The sequence below is a fragment of the Bactrocera dorsalis genome, chromosome 6 (genome assembly GCF_023373825.1).
Source record: "Bactrocera dorsalis isolate Fly_Bdor chromosome 6, ASM2337382v1, whole genome shotgun sequence".
Lineage (NCBI taxonomy): Eukaryota > Metazoa > Arthropoda > Insecta > Diptera > Tephritidae > Bactrocera > Bactrocera dorsalis.
Window position 1 is genome coordinate 41,390,824 of NC_064308.1, and position 22,455 is coordinate 41,413,278.

Here is a 22,455-nt window from a genome sequence, read left to right on the forward strand (position 1 = left end):
TCGAACAAATTCAGACACGCCTATATACTCCAAGTCCTACCCTTATCCTATTAGCCTTAAAGAGGAAATTGAAAAGCAAGTAAATAAACTATTAGACGACGGTATCATACGACAATCAAGATCACCCTATAACTCACCTGTATGGGTAGTGCCTAAAAAAGAGGACGCGTCTGGCAAAAACAAATTTAGAATGGTTATAGATTACAGGAAGCTAAACGCAGTTACAGTTGCAGATAGGTATCCAATACCTGAAATAAATGAAGTTCTCTCCCAACTAGGAGAAAACCGAATTTTCTCTGTGATTGATTTAAAAAGCGGTTTCCATCAAATTCCTCTTAAGGAATCTGACGTGGAAAAAACAGCATTTTCAGTGAACAATGGAAAATACGAGTTCACCCGACTTCCGTTTGGTTTGAAAAACGCCCCGGCCATATTTCAACGGACGCTTGACGACATACTAAGACAATACATAGGAAAAATATGCTATGTATACATAGACGATATAATTATATTTAGTAAGGACGAAAAATCACACTTCGAACACATAGACACAATTTTTGATACCCTCAGTAAAGCAAACATGAAGGTTCAAATCGATAAATGCGAATTCTTCAAAAAGCAGGTCGAATTCCTAGGATTCGTTGTATCTTCAAAAGGAATTTCTACAAACCCTTCCAAAGTACAATCCATATTAAATTTTCCATACCCCCAGACGATCAAGGACTTACGATCATTCTTAGGCTTATCTGGATATTACAGAAGATTTATCAAGGATTACGCCAAATTGGCCAAGCCACTTACATCCCTTCTTAGAGGTGAGGAAGGAAGAATGTCGAAAAGAACCTCGAAAAAAATCCAAATAAATCTAAATGAGGAAGCTAAATCTGCATTCAACAAAATTAAATCCACACTGACGTCTAAAGACGTAATTTTACAATATCCCGATTACAAGAAAGAATTTGACTTAACTACTGACGCCTCAAAGTAGGCCATAGGCGCCGTTTTAGAGCAAAATGGCAAACCAATAAACTTTATATCGAGAACATTGAACAAGGCCGAAGAAAATTACGCAGTCAACGAAAAAGAAATGCTTGCCATTATATGGGCACTGAACTCATTTAGAAACTATCTATACGGTACAGCAAAAGTTGTAATACATACAGACCACCAACCACTTACATACGCTCTCAGTAATAAAAATAATAACTCCAAACTAAAGCGATGGAAAGCCATACTAGAAGAATACAACTATGAATTAAAATACAAACCTGGGAAAGCCAATGTAGTTGCAGATACATTATCCAGGCCTTTTGAAGTAAACTCCCTATCAGTTGCTACACATTCCGACGAAAGCTCATCACACAATCTAATTCCAGCAGTCGAAGGACCCATAAATGCATTCAAAAACCAAATTTGGATCTCGTTAGCAGACGAAGACAGCTACCAGTTTAAAATACCATTCCCGACCTACCATAGACATATAATAACTAAACCCAACTTTTCAACAGAGAATTTAACTTCACTATTGAAACGATACCTTAACCCCTCAGTGATAAATGGTATATTTACATCTGAAGGAATAATAGGGAAAATCCAAGAAATTTACCCACTTCACTTTAGTAATTATAAAATTCGTTACACCCAAACAGAAGTAAAAGACATAACAAGTGAGGATGCACAAAACGAGGAAATACTAAACGAACACAAGCGAGCGCATAGGAATAGAGACGAAAATAAAAAACAACTAATACAAAGATGTTACTTTCCAAAGATGAAAGCAAAAATAGAAAATATAATTAAACAATTCAGAGTCTGCAAGGAAAACAAGTATGATCGCAACCCTAATAAACCGCAACTATTAGAAACCCCAATACCTCAATACCCTGGAGAAATTGTGCATATATGTAGATATTTACAGTACGGAAAAAAAATTAGTTCTAACAGCAGTAGATAAATTCTCCAAATATGCTCAAGTCAAAATAATAGAGTCAAAATCAATAGAAGATATCAGAGAACCTTTACGTCAAATACTTTTCGCTTTTAGTATACCCAAAACAATAGTTATCGACAACGAGAAATCTTTAAATTCAGCTTCCATACAATTTATGGTCGAAGACCAACTAGGTATTAAAATTTTTAAAACTCCCCCATACACAAGCACAGTTAACGGACAAGTAGAAAGATTTCACTCTACCCTGTCTGAAATTATGCGCTGCCTTCAAACGGAACGCACACACCGCTCATTCCAAGAACTCTTAGACCGATGTACATACGAATATAACTACACCATACATTCCGCAACAGGGATACGACCCATAGAGACATTTTTTGGCAGACGTGTTACAGTAGACCCAGAGCAGTATGAAAATGCACGACAGGAAAATATAGAAACCCTTCGGAGAAGACAGGCAAAAGATTTAGAAAACCATAATAAAACACGAAACCCTATGAAAATATATACTCCTGGAGATGTAATTTATGTCAGAATAAACAAACGAATAGGGTCAAAACTTACAGCAAAATATAGAAAGGAAACAGTTAAGGAAGACAAATCCAGTGTAGTAATCACTGAAAAAGGACGGACGGTACATAAAAGCAACATCAGACAATAGTAAATTTTTTTTTCTTTTACCTTGCAGGTTTTTTGTGCACCTAGTGTACGCAGATTTTAAAATAATAGACTATACAAATTCACAATTAGCAACATTTGATACAGGATTGACAAGAATACAAACAGGAACCTACCGAATAATACATAAAGTAGACCTAGGCGCATTTCAAATGACACTCGACGAAATGGACAACACTATTAAAACCAAGATAACATCAGAAAATCCCTTTCTACCCATCTTGATAAATGAATTAACCCTTACCCAAACTTACCTAAATAGACTACGACCCAAAAGATTTAAAAAATCCATAGATACAATAGGAAAAGTCTGGAAATGGATCGCGGGAAATCCCGATCATGACGACTTAGTAATTTTAGATAATCAAATAAATAATATAATAAACAATAATAATAATCAAGTAGTAATAAATAAAATAATTTTTGATAGGATAAATAATATTACGAGAGTATCAAATAAGATTTTAAAAACGGTACAATCTAATGAAGATGTACAACGCAATTTTGCTATAGAACTAAAATATGAATTAAAGATTGTAAAAGAAGAAATTATTAATATTGATTATGCGATTCATTGGGCCAAAGCCGGAATCGTCAATTCGTATATTTTATCAAATGAAGAACTAGCATTAGCAAAATCCATTTTTATAAAAAATAACTTCACATTAAATAATGTAGAAGAATCGCTAGAATTTGCGAATATAAAAGTAGCCTCAAATGAAACAATGTTATTTTATATGATAGGAATACCATTAATAAACGAAGAAATTTGCGATTCAATTGTAATCAAACACATAAAGAAAAATAGATATATTAATAAAATTCCCTATGAGGATATCGTAACATGTAGTAAACATAAGGTATTTGGAATAAAAACAAAATGTAATGAAAATAATCATATAAGAATTTGTAACTATAAGAATATGATAGATATTAGTAACACTACTTGTGTCCCGCAATTACTCAGAAGCGAACCAGCAGAATGCACTCAAATAAATAACCAGCACATCCCATCGATAGAAAACTTCTTCCCTGGCATCATATTATTAAACCAGTATAATGGCACAATTCAAATTGATAATCAGAAAATAAATCTTGTGGGATCATACGCCGTTCAATATCGCAATTCCACAGTTTTAATCGACAACCAAAAACACTCCTTTAACGAAACACTAACTAGCAAACCATTACCCGCAATCCTACAGTCAAATATCCCTTCGAACAAAGAGGAAGAAATTCTCAGCCTTGAGATGATGAAGGAACTCCACATAAATAACACCAATCATTTACAAACACTGCAGACAACCCACACAGCAGCTCTAATAACAAATTTTCATTAGTAGTTATTTGCCTGATCAGTCTAGCAACAATAGGCACTGCACCAATCATAAGGAAGAATTGCAAGACAAAACTAATAGAACCATCGAGCTACAATGCACTATGGGGAATTTGCCCGATTTCATGGTATTTAGTCATTTTATCGAAGGTTAAATATTTGGGTTTTTTTTAAGTAAACATATTAAAAACAGATGGCTCCATATGACTCCATACCAAAAATGTTAATTAACAGTGCACTGTTAAGGCTATGCACTGTTAAAGTCAGCTGTTGCAGCCCAAAAGCACGTGGTTGAGAAAAGGCAGTTTTTGGTTAGTTACTTTGAAAGTGCGATACTTAAAAGTTAAACAATTTATTAATTCAATTTATGATGGAAAACAATCATACTGGTTTGTATTATATGTTGTGCGTACTAATATTTTGATATGTGCCTGTCTTACTAATATTTAGCCAATTTTAAAACAGGTCTAAAAGGTAATTTTTTGAAAAAAAAAAAATTAACTTTACGTAGACTTACAAAAAATACATTTCGTTGTAACAGTTTAAGTCCAGTATATGTTGTAGAGCCATTAATTATGAATAAAAGACAATTTGTCTCAATGTGCACAAATGCGCACAATCTGCGTAATTTCGTTTTTTGTCAGGTATCTTCGAGTTTTCGAACGCGGAGCTTTTTGAAGTATGGCTTAAGGAGACGGAGAACTCAAACCAAGAAAGATCAATTCTTGATTTTCTTTCGAGCAAAATAAGTAGAGACATTGATGTTGTAAAACACAACAACTATTTGAAAAAGAAAAGCAGTTTATTTTGCCTAAATATAAATGGTAAATGGAAGATATGCAAGAGAAACAAAAAATATTTTGAGAAGAAGTATGCAAATTGGCTGCAAAGTGCAATAAAACTTTGTTTCTCTGAATCGAATCAAATCGAGAAACGCCAAATTGGACGCCCGAAATTGGCTTATTCGGTTAAAGGAGAAGAAGCACAGAGGAAAGAAGCTGCAGCTCTATCTAAATCACACGGTTGCAACGTCTCCTTGTTAATTCAAACAGCCAGTAAAGCTGCCCGATCTCAGGGTTTCATTGATCTTTCTGTAGTCCTTAATACTCTTGCAATTAGTCCGGAAAAGGCAAAGGATATAAGGGAGATTTTGAAATGCCCTATTAAGCAGCCTATTCGTGCATCAAAGGACGAAGCATTGGCCCTTTTATTAGATCAAGGCTTAAGCAAGGAGCAGTACTGCGCAATTAGGGACGATGCTAAGCACAGAGATGCCGACATATACCCTCTATATAAAGATGTTGTTGAACAAAAAAAGCTTTGTAGACCTGCTAATATATACATTAGCGATACTGTAGCAAAGGTCCCAATGCAAGATCTTTTAAGTCATACGGCTACTCGAATTGTTGTGCTTCAAGAAGAAGTCATTATGAATACGATGAGGCAGCAGGAGGTAGATTTTATATCAGCTGATTTAATCCTAAGTTATGGGTTCGATGGTAGTACCGGGCAGTCGAACTGTAACCAGGCCTATGCTGACCAAGGATCATGCGATTCAGATGCAAGCCTATTTGCCTCAACCGTAATGCCTCTTCGACTAATTGATGCTTCTGGACTTGTTTTATGGAATAACCGTACTCCACATAACCGTACTCCACAGTCGAGTTTGTTCCACTTTTAGATAATTTAAAACACGGGTTAAGTCCGCTTCATAGCTGGATAAGATGTTTTGAATTTGTATTACACGCCGGTTATAAGTTAACTGTTCAGAAATGGCGAGTGACAACATCTGTGGACAAAAAAACGATTGCAGATCGGAAAAAGGAAATTCAGCGTATGTTTTGGGAGAGGCTAGGCTTAAGGGTCGATAAGCCAAAACAAAATGGATCTGGCAATACAAACAATGGAAACACGGCACGGCGAGCATTTACCAATTTTGAAACATTTGCAGAAGTTACCGGAGTTGATAAAGAAATAATTCGGAACTTAAGAGTTATATTAATTTGCTTGTCTTGTCAACTGCCGATTGATTTGGAGAAATTTGAACAATTTTGTTTTAAAACTGGGGAACAAATTGTGGATTGTTATCCATGGTTGCCAATGACGGCAACTGTTCACAAAATAATTGTCCATTCAAGGCAAATTATGGAAAATACAATACTTCCCGTTGGATATTTCGGAGAAGAAGCGTCGGAAGCACGCAACAAAATTTATAAAGCAGATAGACTGCATCACGCACGGAAGCATAGTCGTGTCAATAATTTCATGGATGTTTTCAATAGAGCCTTAGATACTTCTGATCCTGTCATTTCTTCAACAAACCTAATGAAGCGAATTCGGAAGCATAAAAGTATGGAACTTCCTTCAGAAGTTTTAAGCCTTTTATTGTGCAATTTTGAAGGCCAGGATCAAATTGAGGAAATTGGAGATGAAATTGACGATTTTTATTTTATGTCTGACGAAGACCTTGAGAATGAAAATATTTTATAAGCTTATTATTGTATTATTTGGTTGTCACTTTATCAACTTTTCTATATGAAATAAAAAAAATTGTTTCTCGTCCTGGGAGGGCGGAACCACACCCATTTATACAACAACTATTTCCAACAGAGTCCATATCAATAATAAAAAAAAACTGTTTTGAAAAATCTTATTTATTTAAAAAGTTTTTGATTAATTTATCCAAATGGGAGGGCGGAACCACGCCCATTTTACCAAAAACTATTTCCAACGATCTCCATAAGACTAATACAAAAAACCGTTTCAAAAAATCTTATTTAGTTTAAAAGTTAATAAATAATATTTCGTCAGGGAAGAGGCGGAGCCACGCCCATTTTTCTAAAAACATTCCTATCGGTGTCTATAACAATAATAAAAAAACCGTTTCGAAAAATCTTACTTAGTTCAAAAGTTATTAATTAATACCATGAAATCGGCCAAATTACCCATAGTGCAATGTAAACGTGAATGTGGCCAATAACAAAGAAGACACATCGGAAACTCCCACGTCACAAGTGCCAATAACCCTAATAGTTTGAACAAACGAGGACGTTCGTTTTTGACGGCGGAGGAGTTAGCAACACTAAAGTTAACTGCCATAAGCAGAATAATGCTGGATAAGCAATTAACCAACTAACATCCGGCACGCGCAGTGTAAACTACAGCCAGGCCGACCAACAGTAATGCAAGCATTGCAACAATTGCAAATCAACATCCGGCATACGCAGAATTACGCGGCACAATTAAATAAGTCAATAGTGCTAGCATAAGTAATTTTAAGTTATAAATAAGGGATAAATTAAAAATGTAATTAGTCTTAGCAGAACGTTTTGTCAATAAAGGTCATTTTGACCAAAAAAATTAATTTTTTTTGTCGTTTCAATGTAACCGGCAATAATTTACATACAAACATGCATTATATGCGACAATTATAAATGGAAACGATACAACTCACTTTATCTTCCCGCCAGGGTTTTTTGGGGGGGATAATATGTGAAAATGTGTGTGCGAGTTTTATCGCCAATTCCTGTATTCCTCCTCTTCCTTCAGTCTTTCAGCTGCCTGGTTTATTGTGCGTGTTGTTGTTGGTAGGTGTGTTTATATGTTTTTAAGTTCGCGCCCGATTTGTGTTTTAGATTATTCTTTTACTTTTGCTATCGCACACGATTGTGTGTGTTTGTTTAAAATTTTTGTTTGTGCCTGCTGAAACTATTTGGTATATTTTCCAGAGAACTGCAACGAGTAATAAATTTTTGTGTATACTTAAGTACTGATCCGGTACTTTGTCTGATTCTGCCAGTTCAGTTCATGTACACGAAGAGAATTGTTTTCTTAAAATCAGCGATAGAGAAAAACTTTGTATCACTAGCGATCGGCTTATACCTGATTTGTTTATGAACGTTCGCATCAGCAGAACATACCCGAAGTGATGCATACTTATGCTTCAATGATTGAAATGATCGACAGCGTTCGGTTTGTATATCACCCCCTAAACACTGATTTAGTCGTGCACTTCTGTTCTATTTCAAATATATGTATATGTTTGTATGTACATGTATGTATGTATGTACAACATATGTTATAGGTATAATGGAAATTCCAACATGTACATACATACAAGAAATGTATGTATATATGTACATATGTACATACGTACTCGATGGAATTTGCATTGTTTACGTACGAAAATTTGTAACATGCGCACATTTTCAAAGCTGATACATTTTTTGCCACACATGATTCAAATCAGTCCAGCAGAAAATTGTTGTTGTTTGCTGTACTATTAGATTTACCCATAGATTTACTCGAAGATTTACTTATAGTTTACCCAAAGTTTCATTTCAATTCAAACAATCGTCGCAACGCTATGAACTGACAGGATACGATTGCAACCGAAGACTGCCATACGTTTACACGATCGTGATTGCCGAAGAACAGATTGTTCGTGTTGCATCAGATCAGTTGACGCTGGCAGATACACGAATTGATTAACAATGTTGTCTATGCTGAACTGAATTGATTTGATTGTGTTTTTGGCACGACTGTTTGTTCTGATTTTATCATACTCGTTACAGCTCCTGATATTTTCGTTCTCTAATCACCGCATTTTTGTTATTGCATATATGTACTTGTATGCATATTCTTTTTTTTTTTTGATGAGTCACTACACTTGATTTTTGGTTTTCTGTCTTTTTTCCTTTTTTTTTAAGTTTTCGCGCGTTTGTTTGTTTCTGTTTTATTGTCGTAAACTGTTTGTTAATATAATTTTTTCAAATGCACTTTTGTTTTTTGTTTATTCACTTTTGTTTACTGTACTGCACCTTCTGTTCATTATTTTTTGTTTATTAGTTGGCCACCACTTTATCATGCATATATGTACATTAGGGTGATTCAAAAAAAATTTTTTTTTTCAATCGGTACTCGCAAAAATAGGTTCCTAGACACCTCTAAGAAAGCCTCTCCAAATATGAGATTTTAATTGTAACGGGAAGGTCCTCCGCCTAACGGTTTTCTATTTTTTCTTATTATCAGATAGAAAAATTTATATCTCGCTTCCAACTACTTGAAAAAATATCTTGTTAATTAGGTTTTGTAGGAAATTGAATGCTCTAAAATATGGTCTCTTATGATTTTTTCGTAAACCCAACCTTTTAAAAGATATTAACGGTTGAAATTTGACTATTTTTGGAAAAATTCTTTATTTCTTATTAATTTTATAAATCAATGAAAAAAAATTATTATGAATGATGAAACACATAGTTTTGTAGGAAATTTACTGCTCTATAAAAATGGTCTACTATGATTTTTCGATTAAGTTAAGCGTTTACGAGATATTCATCGTCAAACATCAATGCATATTAGGGTGGATCAAAAAAAAAAATTTTGTTTTTCGTTTGGTACTCTGAAAAATAGGTTCCTAGACACCTCTAAGAAAGCCTCTCCAAAAACCTATTCATAATAATTTTTTTTCATTGAGTTATAAAATTAATAAGATATAAAAAATTATCCCAAAAATAATCAAACTTTAACTGTTAATATCTTTTAAACGGTTGGGTTTACGAAAAAATCATAAGAGACCATATTTTAGAGCATTCAATTTTCTACAAAACCTATTTAACAAGATATTTCAAGTAGTTGGAAGCGAGATATAAATCTTTCTATCTGATAATAAGAAAAAATAGAAAACCGTTAGGCGGAGGACCTTCCCGGTGCAATAAAAAACTCATATTTGGAGAGGCTTTCTTAGAGGTGTCTAGGAGCCCATTTTTACGAGTACCAATCAAAAAAAACAAAATTTTTTTTTTTTGAATCACCCTAATGTACATATATACACACATATATTACTGCACTGGTTTGCTTTACTTTTATTATGTGGCTTGTCTTGTGGCTGTTAATTTGTAGTGCCTGTGTTGAGGCTCGAAGGACCATGCTTATCTTTGTAACCACCATATCATTAATTTTACTTTGGTAATCACTATGTGCATATGAACATATCGCTCATTTGCTGCAAGACCGACATAAGTCAAAAAAATCGATTCTCCAGAAAACGCGTTTAAAGTTTTCAATTGACTACAACTTTACACGGTGACTCCAACCTTACACCTCTTCTCAAGCGGAGCATATAAGAGGTATTCATATGAATTTTTCACTCAACATGAAGTATGATATAACGAACAATTCTGCAGCATTAACTCAAAAATCACGTTTTTTGATTTATGCCGGTCTTGCAGCAAATGAGCGATATGTATAAACTGAACTGTTAAATCGAACATATCCACACATATTAAATAAAAAATACCCGTTTACTTGTGTAACACATTTGTGTAATATACAACGTAATTTATTTGGAAAATATTTAACTTTATATAAACGACGGAGGTCCATGAAGGTAATCAAATCAAAAATAGAAGTATATAAAACGAATCTTGATGTGTTGATGGGCGAACTATATGTCGAATTGTGTTGAACGGTGTCGACGCGGCGCAGTGTATATAGCGTAGTTGAAGATCGAATTGTGAGTGTCGAATTGTATCTGCTTTCCCGTTGTCCATCCTTTTTGATGAGTGGGTTCATAGCTATGGTGAGTTGTGTTGGTGTCATCAGAAGTGGTGAATTAAGCTGTTTTATTAAGGTGCGTCAGTTTTCCCGGTTAAAGTGGGGGGATGCTTAACTCATTTAAACACTAACAATGAATACATATTAAATGGGATCAATCCGTAGCTTTACTGAACCATTACAATAATGAAAAAAGTAAATTAATCTCACTGATAAGTATTAATTTTGAGTACATGTTTTATATGTTTAAAAACTGTAATGATATTTTGTGTTGGTATCTTAATCAAATAGACGAAAATCTGATAGATAATGCATTTGAAGCAAATAACTTTATTTTAAATATGTAACCCTGTCAAAATCATTCAAATGTTCTTTGAATTTATTAACCAAACCGTTGACCTTTCGCTCATTCACTTATTCTGCCGCTATAGAAAAAGTCATTGCACTTTAAGTATTTTATTATTATACGATTTTGTTGTGCTATATATGTATGTCATACATAATACAATAATATGTTTGATTGTTTGTTTTAATAAATACTATGACATGTCGATAACAATAAGTTTTTGGTGAATATACGTTCTACGCTTAGTGATGTAAGTCATATTATACGCTCTGGGCTGCGATTCCGTTGTTGGCATTTCTTCTTCTTATCCATATCTGACGCAGTGTGTTCTTCGTTTATAACTAGTTGGTTTTTGTTTATATTTCTCTTCGAGATTGCTGTTGACGTCGGTGTATTCATATCTAGATTAAATAATACAAACATTTTTAATTGGCATATCCATTTTTGGTGTGACTTGATATTATAAGCAAATATAAAGTACTTATGTATTTTGCATATATGCAGCTTTTTACGGCTGATATACCTAAGTATGTATGTGAAAACAACTTTTTGGTATTAGTCGGAAATGAAAATGAACTATGATTTTTTGTAGTAATAGTGCGTACCTCTAACAATTATGACATGTCGAATTTAATTTCCATTACGAAATATATACGATTTTTTTCCTTTGAGTTTGCTTAACCTTTTCATGCCCGATGTTGCCTATAGGCAACATTTACATACATATATGCTCCTAAGTCCCGTCATATCAATTTTTTTGACTAGCGGTTTTTTTGCATTATGTGGCCTGGTGTATTGTGTAAACTTACAGTGAATTGTTTTATTGTAAGCTATGCAAGGGTTCATTCAGTAGGCGTTTTTCGTAGAGTGAAATCAAGATCGCCAAAAAAGGCGTTTACGCAAAAAGTGTTTAAAAAGATTTAATGATATTGATATCATCGGCCTCAGCACCCGCGCCGTTAGTTCTGCTTTCTCCAGACTGAACAAGGAAGCCAAACAAATGGGTCTGGCAGTGAACGAGGGCAAGACGAAATATCTCCTGTCATCAAACAAACAGTCGCTGCACTCGCGACTTGGCACTCACGTCACTGTTGACAGTCATAACGTTGGAATATCAATGTGAGATATGATCAAGCCTGTTAGGTTGGCATGCCTCCACTTCTAAGAAGTTTTAAATCACAGATGCATTTCCCTATTTCGATGCCTCGTCCAGTTTTGTACCTTAATTTGTGAATGTGGCAATGACACCATTCCACCCTTGGGCATTACCAAATTTCACATAATGAGAAGAAATATGTTTACTAAAATATCTCAATTTGTACTAATGTTATCACTTGTACAGATGAGGGTTGGAAAGAGAGATATCATAATCAATTTGACACATAGAACTCTATATTCATCTCGATTACTTTTATGTAACGAGTGATCCAAGATCACGCGTGAGTCGTGTCATATTACTTTTGTTCATTATTGTTTGCCATTTCATCATGGAAAGACTTACGCCTGAACAACATTACAAATCGTTCAACTTTATTAACGTTTTGTAAAGAATGTGTTTTGCCCGCTTCACTCAACTTATGGTCACTTAACTGTTTGTACGATTCGCAACACAATCACCCATCTTGAGACCGAGTGTATGGAACGACTTTGCGCATTTTGCGTCGAGATCTTAAATTTAAAGAGTTCAAAAAGAAAGATCGTCGATAGTTGCAATGGTCCACGAAGTTCTTAATTTAAATTCAATAAAAAGTGAAAAACGAAAACACCATGTCTTGCTGAAGGTAGTCATAAACGGAAGGTGAATGTATGATCTGATATTATCGAAAATAACAGTGTCCATTAGAATAACAATGTGACAGAAAAAAGAGAATATATATAACAGCTAGAAAAAGGTATAAAATAATATGCGATAATTAATGTATCTATTATAATGCTATAATGCCTTGACAGCCGAGTTCTTATTTTGTAATTTGGTTACGGAATACAGGCTCACCCGCAGCAGGACTCATGTTGTCTTCACTATAGCCACATGGTCAATAAAACACCAAAAACAATAATTTATATGAAAGAAAATCTGCAACTTCATCGCTTCGTTGTTTTTCTTTAATACAATATGATAAATTTCGTAAGGTTTGCATTTAGCGCCGGCAAAATTTGTGGGATTATCCGACCATATTTCTTGAAGTTTTTCACGACGGCTAATAAAACGAACCAAAGCAGCAATAAATGATTCTATTGTTAAGTCACCCACTAGTTGCAAAAGAATTTCATGTGGTACAAAACAGACAAAATCTGAAATGTAACATTTATTTTAAGGGGGAGCCTGCTGTAGAGGCTTCAAAAAATCGATTTTTTTGAGTATTGTTTTGGGAGGGAAAAAATAAGTGATTAAAGCGAAATTTATGGGGTTTATAGTTATATACTTATACAGGGATGAGCACATTTTTGGCCGAAAAGTTAGCAAAGTGCGCACGGGGGCTAGATGAGGTTAATATCAGTGTACGGAGGGAAGGACATAAGAAGTTGCGAAAAAAATCAATTACATTCCTCCGCAACTTAATGTTCATCACAGAATAAAATACTGTACAGAAATTTAAGGGCGGAAGTTTACTTTATTTCGGAATTGTACAGTTTCATGCATACGCAGCGCATAAATCCTTGGCCTGTTCCTATGGCTGTTTCCTTAGCAACAGTTCTCAAAGGCAAATTTGTACTCGGTACATCTTCTTCACGCAAACATTTTTCTTTGCACTTGTCAAATTCTGACCTGAAAAGCACATTTAAATAGATAACCCATTAGCGACATAATTAGAACAAAGGAATATAATTAAGTTTGATAAAACAATGAAGTAATGCGTATGTTCATACCTGCAATGTAATTTGTCAAGCGTTCCATATTTCGTCCCTATCTTGTGAAAACCTTATTCATCCTTTTGAAGAACAACTCCGATCAGCTTTTGCTATGTCAACATTAGGGATTTGTATAATTACATTATCACCGATTCCTACTGGAACGTGTATTGCATCTGATGTCAATGACTTTTTTATACTGTTTTTCAAGTTTTGATGTGTTGTTTCTCTGGATGCCATAATTTGTCGATTCATATTGTTTACAATTTCAAGGTCTTTGTCGTGTGGTGATATTATAAAAGGTTTAGCGGTCGTAGATGCTTCATCTTCAATGCCATATTCACTTGTTTCTGTTACAATTGGCGATTCTCTATTTGTTTTGGACGAACTTTCTACGTCTTTTTGTTGGGCTTCAGTTATAATCAGATGCTGTCCACTACAACTAGCTACAGGCTCGGATTGTGCGTTATCTGTATTATCCGTCATATTTATTTTATTCAACACATTTTCAAAATCCTCTTCATCTCGTGTATCCTCAATAACATCTCGAGGCAAAATCGAAGTCATAAGCCCTACTCGCGGTTCGATACCAAATATTGCTTTGTATGGTGGCTGTTTAATGCCGGAATGAAGTGCCCGAAGTACTGCACAAAACGAATACCATTTGACCAATTTGTAGTATGGTTATCTTGCATCCATGAAGTCAAAATTTTCTCCAGGTCTTGGTTAGCCCTTTCAATAGATCCTTGGCTTTGGCTGTGTCTTGGCTTTCCATGGACCAGTTTACACTCAGGCCAAAATGAAACGAGCTCATTTATGACAGAATTTACAAATTCTCTGCCGTTATCGGAGTGTAAGATGCTAGGAGCACCAAATGTGAAAAATATGTCAGTCAATTGATACGCCACCTCGGCGGCTCTCTTACTTTTCAGTGCACGTAACAAACATAGAGAGAAAAATATTTATCATTTCTAACGTTATGTCTATCCCGACCAGCATGTCCGATGGCCACATGAGCTGCTTGAATTATGTCAAAAATTTCATCTACATAAAAGTAGTATTTCATGGGCTCCAGTTTAGTCACTAATTTTCGTATACCACAAATATTAATTACCTAAAATCGTTTCAGTCTCCTGTATTGAGATTTCATCCACTAATTTGTCATAGAGTGCTTTTATCATAATATTAAAGTGGTCTTATTTTTTTTCGTGATCACGAATCGCTAATAATTTGTTTAAAAAACTCCTCTTTCCATCGCGTCCCTCATTTAAGTTTGCCATGACAATTGCGCTCGTTCGAATAAATCCTACACGTGTTTATCGCTATAACAAAGAAGCGAGAATGAACGAAGCAAACGCACATCGCGGACAGCGCTGTTCCCCCGCACTTGTCGAATCAGCAATCAGGAACTCTAACTTTCGGAACAGTTTTAACTGCCACGCTATGGAAAAACGCGTTATGTCTAAAAACTAGTTTTAACTGTAACACATACTAATTTGCTCAAAAAATAAGGTGACATTTGAATTTAAACTGCGCGCGTCGAAGGATTTGGAGAATTATTTTTTTTTTTTGAAGTTATACTTCTTATACGACGCCGGAAAAGGTTGCGATAGATTCTGGTTGCGCAACCTTCTATATAAAAGTAACGCAAAGTTGCGCAACCTCGCTCCATCCATATGAATGTAACGCAACCTTGTCTGCGAAGATGTGCGAGCAGCAAGCGAAGCGGTGACAATCGGCGATCGTTTGTTCGTTTCTTTCGGCACAGCTCGGCCGACACAACAACACAACACAATGTTCCATGCTTATGCTGTTGTTCTTTTTGTAGAACAATGTTTCAATTTTTGGTTGGTGACATATTCACATGTGTGCGCATATGTATGTTTGTATGCTTGTGCATTATTGAAGTTATACTTCTTTTTCTTTCGTTTGTCTTTCATTTCTGCGAATTCTCAACTATTTTACGTATGTTTCGGTTGAAATACTCTGCGTTAGCCTTTCAGAATCACACAGAATCATTTCTGTGGTTTTTGAAACTGACCCACGAGGACGAGGTATATGGTTTTATCTGGGAGCGTGAGATTTAAGAAAATCGCTCGCTTACAAGGGATAAAATGACTTCTGAGTGGCGATTTTAATGAATAAATTCACAGAATCATTTCTGTGCTTTTGGAAATCTATACTAATAAATATTTTTTTCTTACTAATAGAAAATAAATTTATCACAGCAATATACATAAACATATACATAATATTGCTGTGATAAATTTAATTTCTATTAGTAAGCAAAAAATTAAAAATAAATTTATTAAGACTATACTTCTCAGGGCATCACAGCAATGTTATGTATATGTACTAGCTGACCCCGCAGCCGTTGTCCTGCGTGAAATTATATGCTTTGAAATGAAAAGAAATTTGAAATGAAAATTCATATTGTGTTGATATCATTTAATTGAGATTTTTCTACATTTTTTTCAATGTAACGCAGCTTGATAAACAACATTTTTTGGTTTCTGTCCCGGTGCGTTAATGTACAGAGAAGATGGTTTTCCAACTCGTGTGCACGCCACTTATATCTGGCCGTGTGAAAAACATAGCATTTTCAAATTTATGCCACCCACTATGCGACTATCCTGTTGATCGTCATCTCAAATTCAATTTTCACTGGAAACGGAATACATTTGAGCTGAAATGGCAAATCGTTAGAACTCAAAGGAATTCGTACAATCAAGCATTCTGCGCCCTTGTTTTCGATGGGTGCTTCACAATCAGTCGGGTTTCATTACACAGTTTCGGTGCATGAAGATTGCGAAACATAATAATGACAGGTCCAACTTTGAGACGCACAGGATGCGGTGGCATACCAAGCCTCTCCAAAGAATTTAGAAATTTCACTGGATAATTGACGGCGTCGTCGTCATTGTCAAGATGATCGATTGATTTGTATGAACGCAAGTCTCCCGGAATTTGACTTTGAATCTTCCAGTTTAAGTCATCAACATCGGTATTTTTGGCAGCTAACATTGCGCGTGCACTTAAGGAATCGTAGTTACGATAATTTGGCCAATGTCCGAACATTCGTGATGAGTTCATCTTTCGTGAATTGATAAAGGGAAGATGGAATTGATATCGAACCACCGGAAGTATCAACCGTTATTGTACCATTTCCAATTTTTAGCGAAGACGATGTAAAATGTCTTTGACAATCTTTATATCGAAAAGTATGCGAACTTCATTTTCATTCCAGTGATTAACGTGTTCCAGCATTTGTAATTGCTGGCTTACTTCTCCAAAACTTTCACATATTCCCATATACCATTCACAGTAAACAATGACTCAAATAAAGTTGAACCGCGTACCTTAATCAATAGCAACCGAAGGTAGAAACAATCGTTGTTTTTCGGGTGGATTGTGTAAATTCGTCCTAATGCATTAGTTAATAAGACACCTGGATGTCAATCTACTGGTTGGCCTTGCTTTCTGCGTAACTATTTCTTCGACGATGCATCCCAATTATAATATCAAAGTATTTCCGAATGTCCTTGCAAATGGATCACTGACGAAAGTTGTGCTTCCTTTGGTCACGTATTTCCAAACGTATTTTATCGATTTCACCAAACTGCAATACTAAACACTGATATGAGTTTTGAATGTGAATTAGACAATAATGGTGAATACAGTACGATCCATGTTTGTCAACTTCGATATTCACTCTTCTAAGTTGAATGTTGAACGTTCTGTTATCTGGTGAGCGACGCCGATAGAGTTGATATCTACCATTTCTAGTTTGTGCTTCCGAAAGAAAAGCACGTGGATAGTGTTTCGTGCATTTATTGTCAGACATACAAACCGAAGTGGGATTGTAATGTCCGCAAGGTCCATGAATCATATTATGGTGTAACCATCATCCAAAGAAGAATGTGTGCATGCAAAATAGAGGTTTTTGCCACTCAACAAAGTACATCTCATCCAACAGCACCACATATACGTTGCTTCAAGATAAAGACAATCAAACATCGTAACTGTTGTAGGAAAAGTCGTGCTGTAACATCGTGACGATCACTTGCTGATTGACCGCGAATTATAATTCCGAACGTATGTCTCCGCATCCTGGGAGTACTTCTTGCCTTGCCTTGCCTTGGCCTGCCATACTTTGTTGGCAAAAAGAACACCGACCGATATTAGGTCGACCTCTTGGTGGCTTCGTAACAAATTTCAATCTGCAATTGACCTCTTTGTGTGAAACACACGTAAAGTTTTCACTGAATAATTTTCAATAATTTTTCTTTTGAATAGACGAAAAAAAAAGCAAGCGACCGAAATTGAACGAATCAAATAATTTACAAATCAAAATATTGAAAAACAAAATAAACAAAAATTGAAAAAAAAAATGTGTATGGAAAAAATTTACTTTTTAGAAATGTCCAATTTTCCGACTTTTCCTCATAATGATATATATCCAACGATATCGCCTTTTACTTTGGCATCGTTTTGTTTCATACACGTTTACGCCAATTTAAGGTTTGAATATTGGATACTGCGATGGTAGCGCCATCCATCGATCAAACATTACAAAATTAAAAATTGATTAAAAATGAAAAAATAATTTAAAAAACATTTTCCAGTGGACCAAATTGTAAACATAAACCTTTCCCGAATCTCCATGAACGTACAGACAAAATTTCATCAAAATCGGCCCATCCGTTTAGGAGCAATCTCAAGGCAAACACACGGTCAGAAGATTTATATATATAAAGATATACATATTATGCATATGTATTGCTGTGATAAATTTATTGCGAAAGCAAATGTTCTACAAAGTATGCATATTTCTATACTTAAACAAAATTATTAGAACCATCGTATGTTTCTTGCATTCATAACCAAATCATACTTAAGTCAGTGCAACCTAATTGTCAATGGTGGTGTTGGTGGTAAGCGCTTGGAAGGTCAAGATGCTAACACAGGTCCCAGGTTCGAATCCCGACAGAATAAATTTTTAATTTTTTGCTTTTAACATCGTATACTATACAAATTAATATTTTTCTTTATTTTTATTTCTATTAGTAAGAAAAATATTTATTTGTATAGTATACGATGTTAAAAGGCATACATCTTCTATCCTATCTTGTGTATCTGCACATGCTCATATGAGTGTATGTATACGCATGTGCGCGCATTGACTTGCATGTTCATACATTCATATATACTTATATGTACATATATTTGCATACATTGCCGAACAAATAAATCACAAGCATACAAACATACATATGCGTACACATATGAATATGTCACCAACAAAAAATTGATCTTCACAAGTCAATCCGGCAGCCAAATTGGCGAAGAACAAAAGAGAGATGATTACGCTGCATATTTTCTTCCGCAACGAAGAGACGGAACTACTTTCTGAGTCAAAATTCATTCATTCAGACTTTGCTTTATTCTTCATTTTATGTGCATAATAAATTTATAAAATGTGAATTTAAGTTTTCTAGTTTTCTTTCATACAAAATGATATGCATTTCTGAATATCACTAAGAAGTATAACTTCATCCGCGCGTAGGGACTCCACGCACCTTTTTTACGTTGGTAAGTACTACTACTTCAGTCACATTTATGCCAAATTTCATGTCAAAATATTCATTCGTGTTGGAGATGTCGAAATTTTTTGACCAAAGAATTTGCATTAAATTTTGTTTACGGAATCAATTTTCTGCTGCGGATACATTGAAGATGATGCAGAAAGCGTTTGGTGATGAGGCTATGTCTAAAAAAATGTTTACAAGTGGTATAGTGAGTTCCAAGCCGGCTGTGAACGTGTCGGAGACGAAGAGCGTCCAGGGCGACCATCAATCTCAGCCGACGAAGCTCACGTTCAACAAATTAAAGATTTGGTGTTGAAAAACCGTCGATTAACAATTAGAGACCTTGCTGATGAAGGCTCAGCCAATACCATTTTGAAAGATGTTTCGGGCCTCAAGCGTGTCAAATCTCGACTGGTACCGAAAACATTGAATTTTTTGGAAAAAAGGCGTAGCGTTGAAGTGTGTGAAACGATGATTTCCGACTACCAGGGTGTCATGAAATGCATTATAACTGGCGATGAGACTTGAATCTATGCTTACGACCCCGAAACAACCGATCAATTGAGCGAATATCGTGCCAAAAGAGAGCCGAGACAAAAAAAATCGCGCCAAAGTCGCTCAAAAATCAAAGTCATGTTGACTGTTTTCTTCGATTATCGTGGTGTTGTGTGTTATGAATTCCTTCCAAGCGGTCAAACAGTCAACAAGGAATATTATTTGAACGTTATGCGTCGTTTGCGTAACGCTATCCGCCTAAAAAGGCCGGAATTGTGAAAAGACAATTCTTGGATTTTACTCCACGATAATGAACCATCCCATACTGCCCTCGTAGTTCGTGATCATTTCACCAAAAACTCAATCCATATCGTTCCGCAACCACCGTATTCACCTGATCTGGCGCCGTGTGACTTATGGATGTTCACCAAGCTCAAAAGACCGCTCCGGGACACCGTTTTTATACGATAGAGGAGATTCAAGCCGCAGCGAAGACGGAACTGAAGGCCATCCCGGAAAGTGACTACAACCAGTGTTTCGAAGATTGGAAAATCCGTTGGCATAAGTGCATTGCATCGGAAGGGGATTACTTTGAAGGAGATGAAATTGATTTGGAAGAACAAATAAAGAATTTTCAAAATAAAAAAAAATTAAACCTTATTTTTTGGGCACAGTAGTACATGTTAAATGTATGTGAGTAGCAATCATGTCAGAATCTTTTTATTTAGTAGACAAAATTATTAGATGTCGTATATTAAGCTACACCATAGAATTGCCAATTCTTTCATTTGCCAAAGTACGTCATTGTCATCTAAGAAAGGCGATAGCGACAATAGATTGCTCTTACTCGTAGTTGTGCGCTGTTCCTGTAAGGCCGCAATGTCTGTTGAGAAAAAATCTTCTTGTGCGGCGCGAATTATGAAGATGATAGCAGCATAAAGTTCATTAGCTGACAATAATATAATATACTCGCAGCCGTTGTCCTGCGTGAAATTATGTGTTTTGAAATAAAAAGACAAAAATTCATATTGTGTTGATAATCATATATTTGCGATTTTGCTGCATTTTTTTAAATATAACGCAGCTGGATTAACAACATTTTTTGATTTCTATTCCGGTGCGTAAATGTACAGAGAAGATGGTTTTCCAACTCGTGCTCACGCCACGAATATCTGGCCGTGTGAAAAACATAGCATTTCGAAATTTATGCGTGCCACGTACTATTCGACTATCTTTGTGTCCTGTTGATTGTCATCTCAAATGCAATTTTCACTGGAAACGGAATACGTTTGAACTGAAAAGGCAAATCGTTAGAACTCAAGGGAATTCTTAGGATCAAGCATTCTGCCCCTTTGTATTCGACAGCGCAGATTGCGGAACATAATAACGACAGATTCAACTTTGAGACGCAAATGATGCGGTGGCATACCAAGCCTGTCCAAAGAATTTAGAAATTCCACTGGATAATTCACGGTGTCATCTTCATTGCCAAGACGACCGATCGATTTTTATGAGCGAGTTACCGACATAGCCTCGCTCCGGGTCACACACACACTCTCACATACATCGTATCTGTTAATATACATCCTAAACAAAGACGAACTATCTAAACCGATAGAACTTGTTTTGACATGCACTATCAGTCGAACAATAGAAATGAACTATTATTACAATACCAGCCAAACATGCATTATCTAGAAATTCATTCTCGACATATAAACAACAAACATTTGGCATTGGAATTATCCACTGCGATAACCACCTTCGCATCTCAGCAATAACAAACAAGTGATAGCAAGATATCGAATTACAACAAATATCGAATTACAACAAATAAGTTGCAAGCAGATAACAGCAGCCGCATTCCACAAGTATAAATAGCACTAAGATTATAAAATGTAGTCAGTAAGAAATTATGAATAAAAAAGGCAACACGAAAATAAGTGTACTGCCCAAATAAATATAATTTCTTTTACTCGTGACAAACAACAGTTTGTTGACTAGTCACATTCGTGATGAGTTCATCTTTCGTGAGTTGATAAACGGCAGATGGTATTAATGTCGGTATTCTGCGTGAGACAATTGTCTCATGTCTCTAATAGTGACTATAGTAATTTAGTGATTCTGTTAGTCAGGAGTCTCATTTTGGTATTCTGGCAAATAGAGTATACTACTTTACAGTATACTTCTATACTGTAACTGCCAGAATACCAAAATGAGACTCCTGACTAACAGAATCACTAAATTACTATAGTCACTATTAGAGACATGAGACAATCGTCTCACGCAGAATACCGACATAATACTCGTATAAAACCACCGGAAGTATCAACCGGAATTGACTCATTTCCAATTATTAGGGAATCCGAATTCGGCAAAGTCATTTTAGTTCGTATCCCAAAATTGACGCGGATTTGAAGGCTGATATGTCGAATTTTTTATTTTCATTACAGTGATTAACGTGTTCCAGCAATTAAGAATAATTGCTGGCTTGCTTCTCCAAAACTTACACACACCGTACCATTTACAGTACGCAATGACTCAAATAAAGTTGAACCACGTACATTAACCAATAGCAACCGAAGGTAGAAACAATCGTCGTTTTTCGGGTGGATTGTGTAAATTCGTTCTAATGCATTAGTTGATAACGCACCTG

General features: G+C 35.4%; 1 protein-coding gene and 1 pseudogene across 1 annotated transcript in view; one reads left to right on the forward strand and one right to left on the reverse strand.

The window, feature by feature from the left end:
• Positions 1 to 10,221: 10,221 nt before the first annotated feature.
• Positions 10,222 to 22,455, reverse strand: part of LOC125779270 (uncharacterized) — a 272,515-nt gene continuing 260,281 nt past the window's right edge. The window contains exon 3 of the mRNA XM_049460349.1: positions 10,222 to 11,267. Within this exon, the coding sequence (XP_049316306.1) occupies positions 11,262 to 11,267 (6 nt within the window). The 3' untranslated portion in view covers positions 10,222 to 11,261. The remainder of the gene's footprint in view (positions 11,268 to 22,455) is intronic.
• LOC125779852 (small nucleolar RNA U3) lies at positions 15,717 to 15,846 on the forward strand (annotated as a pseudogene).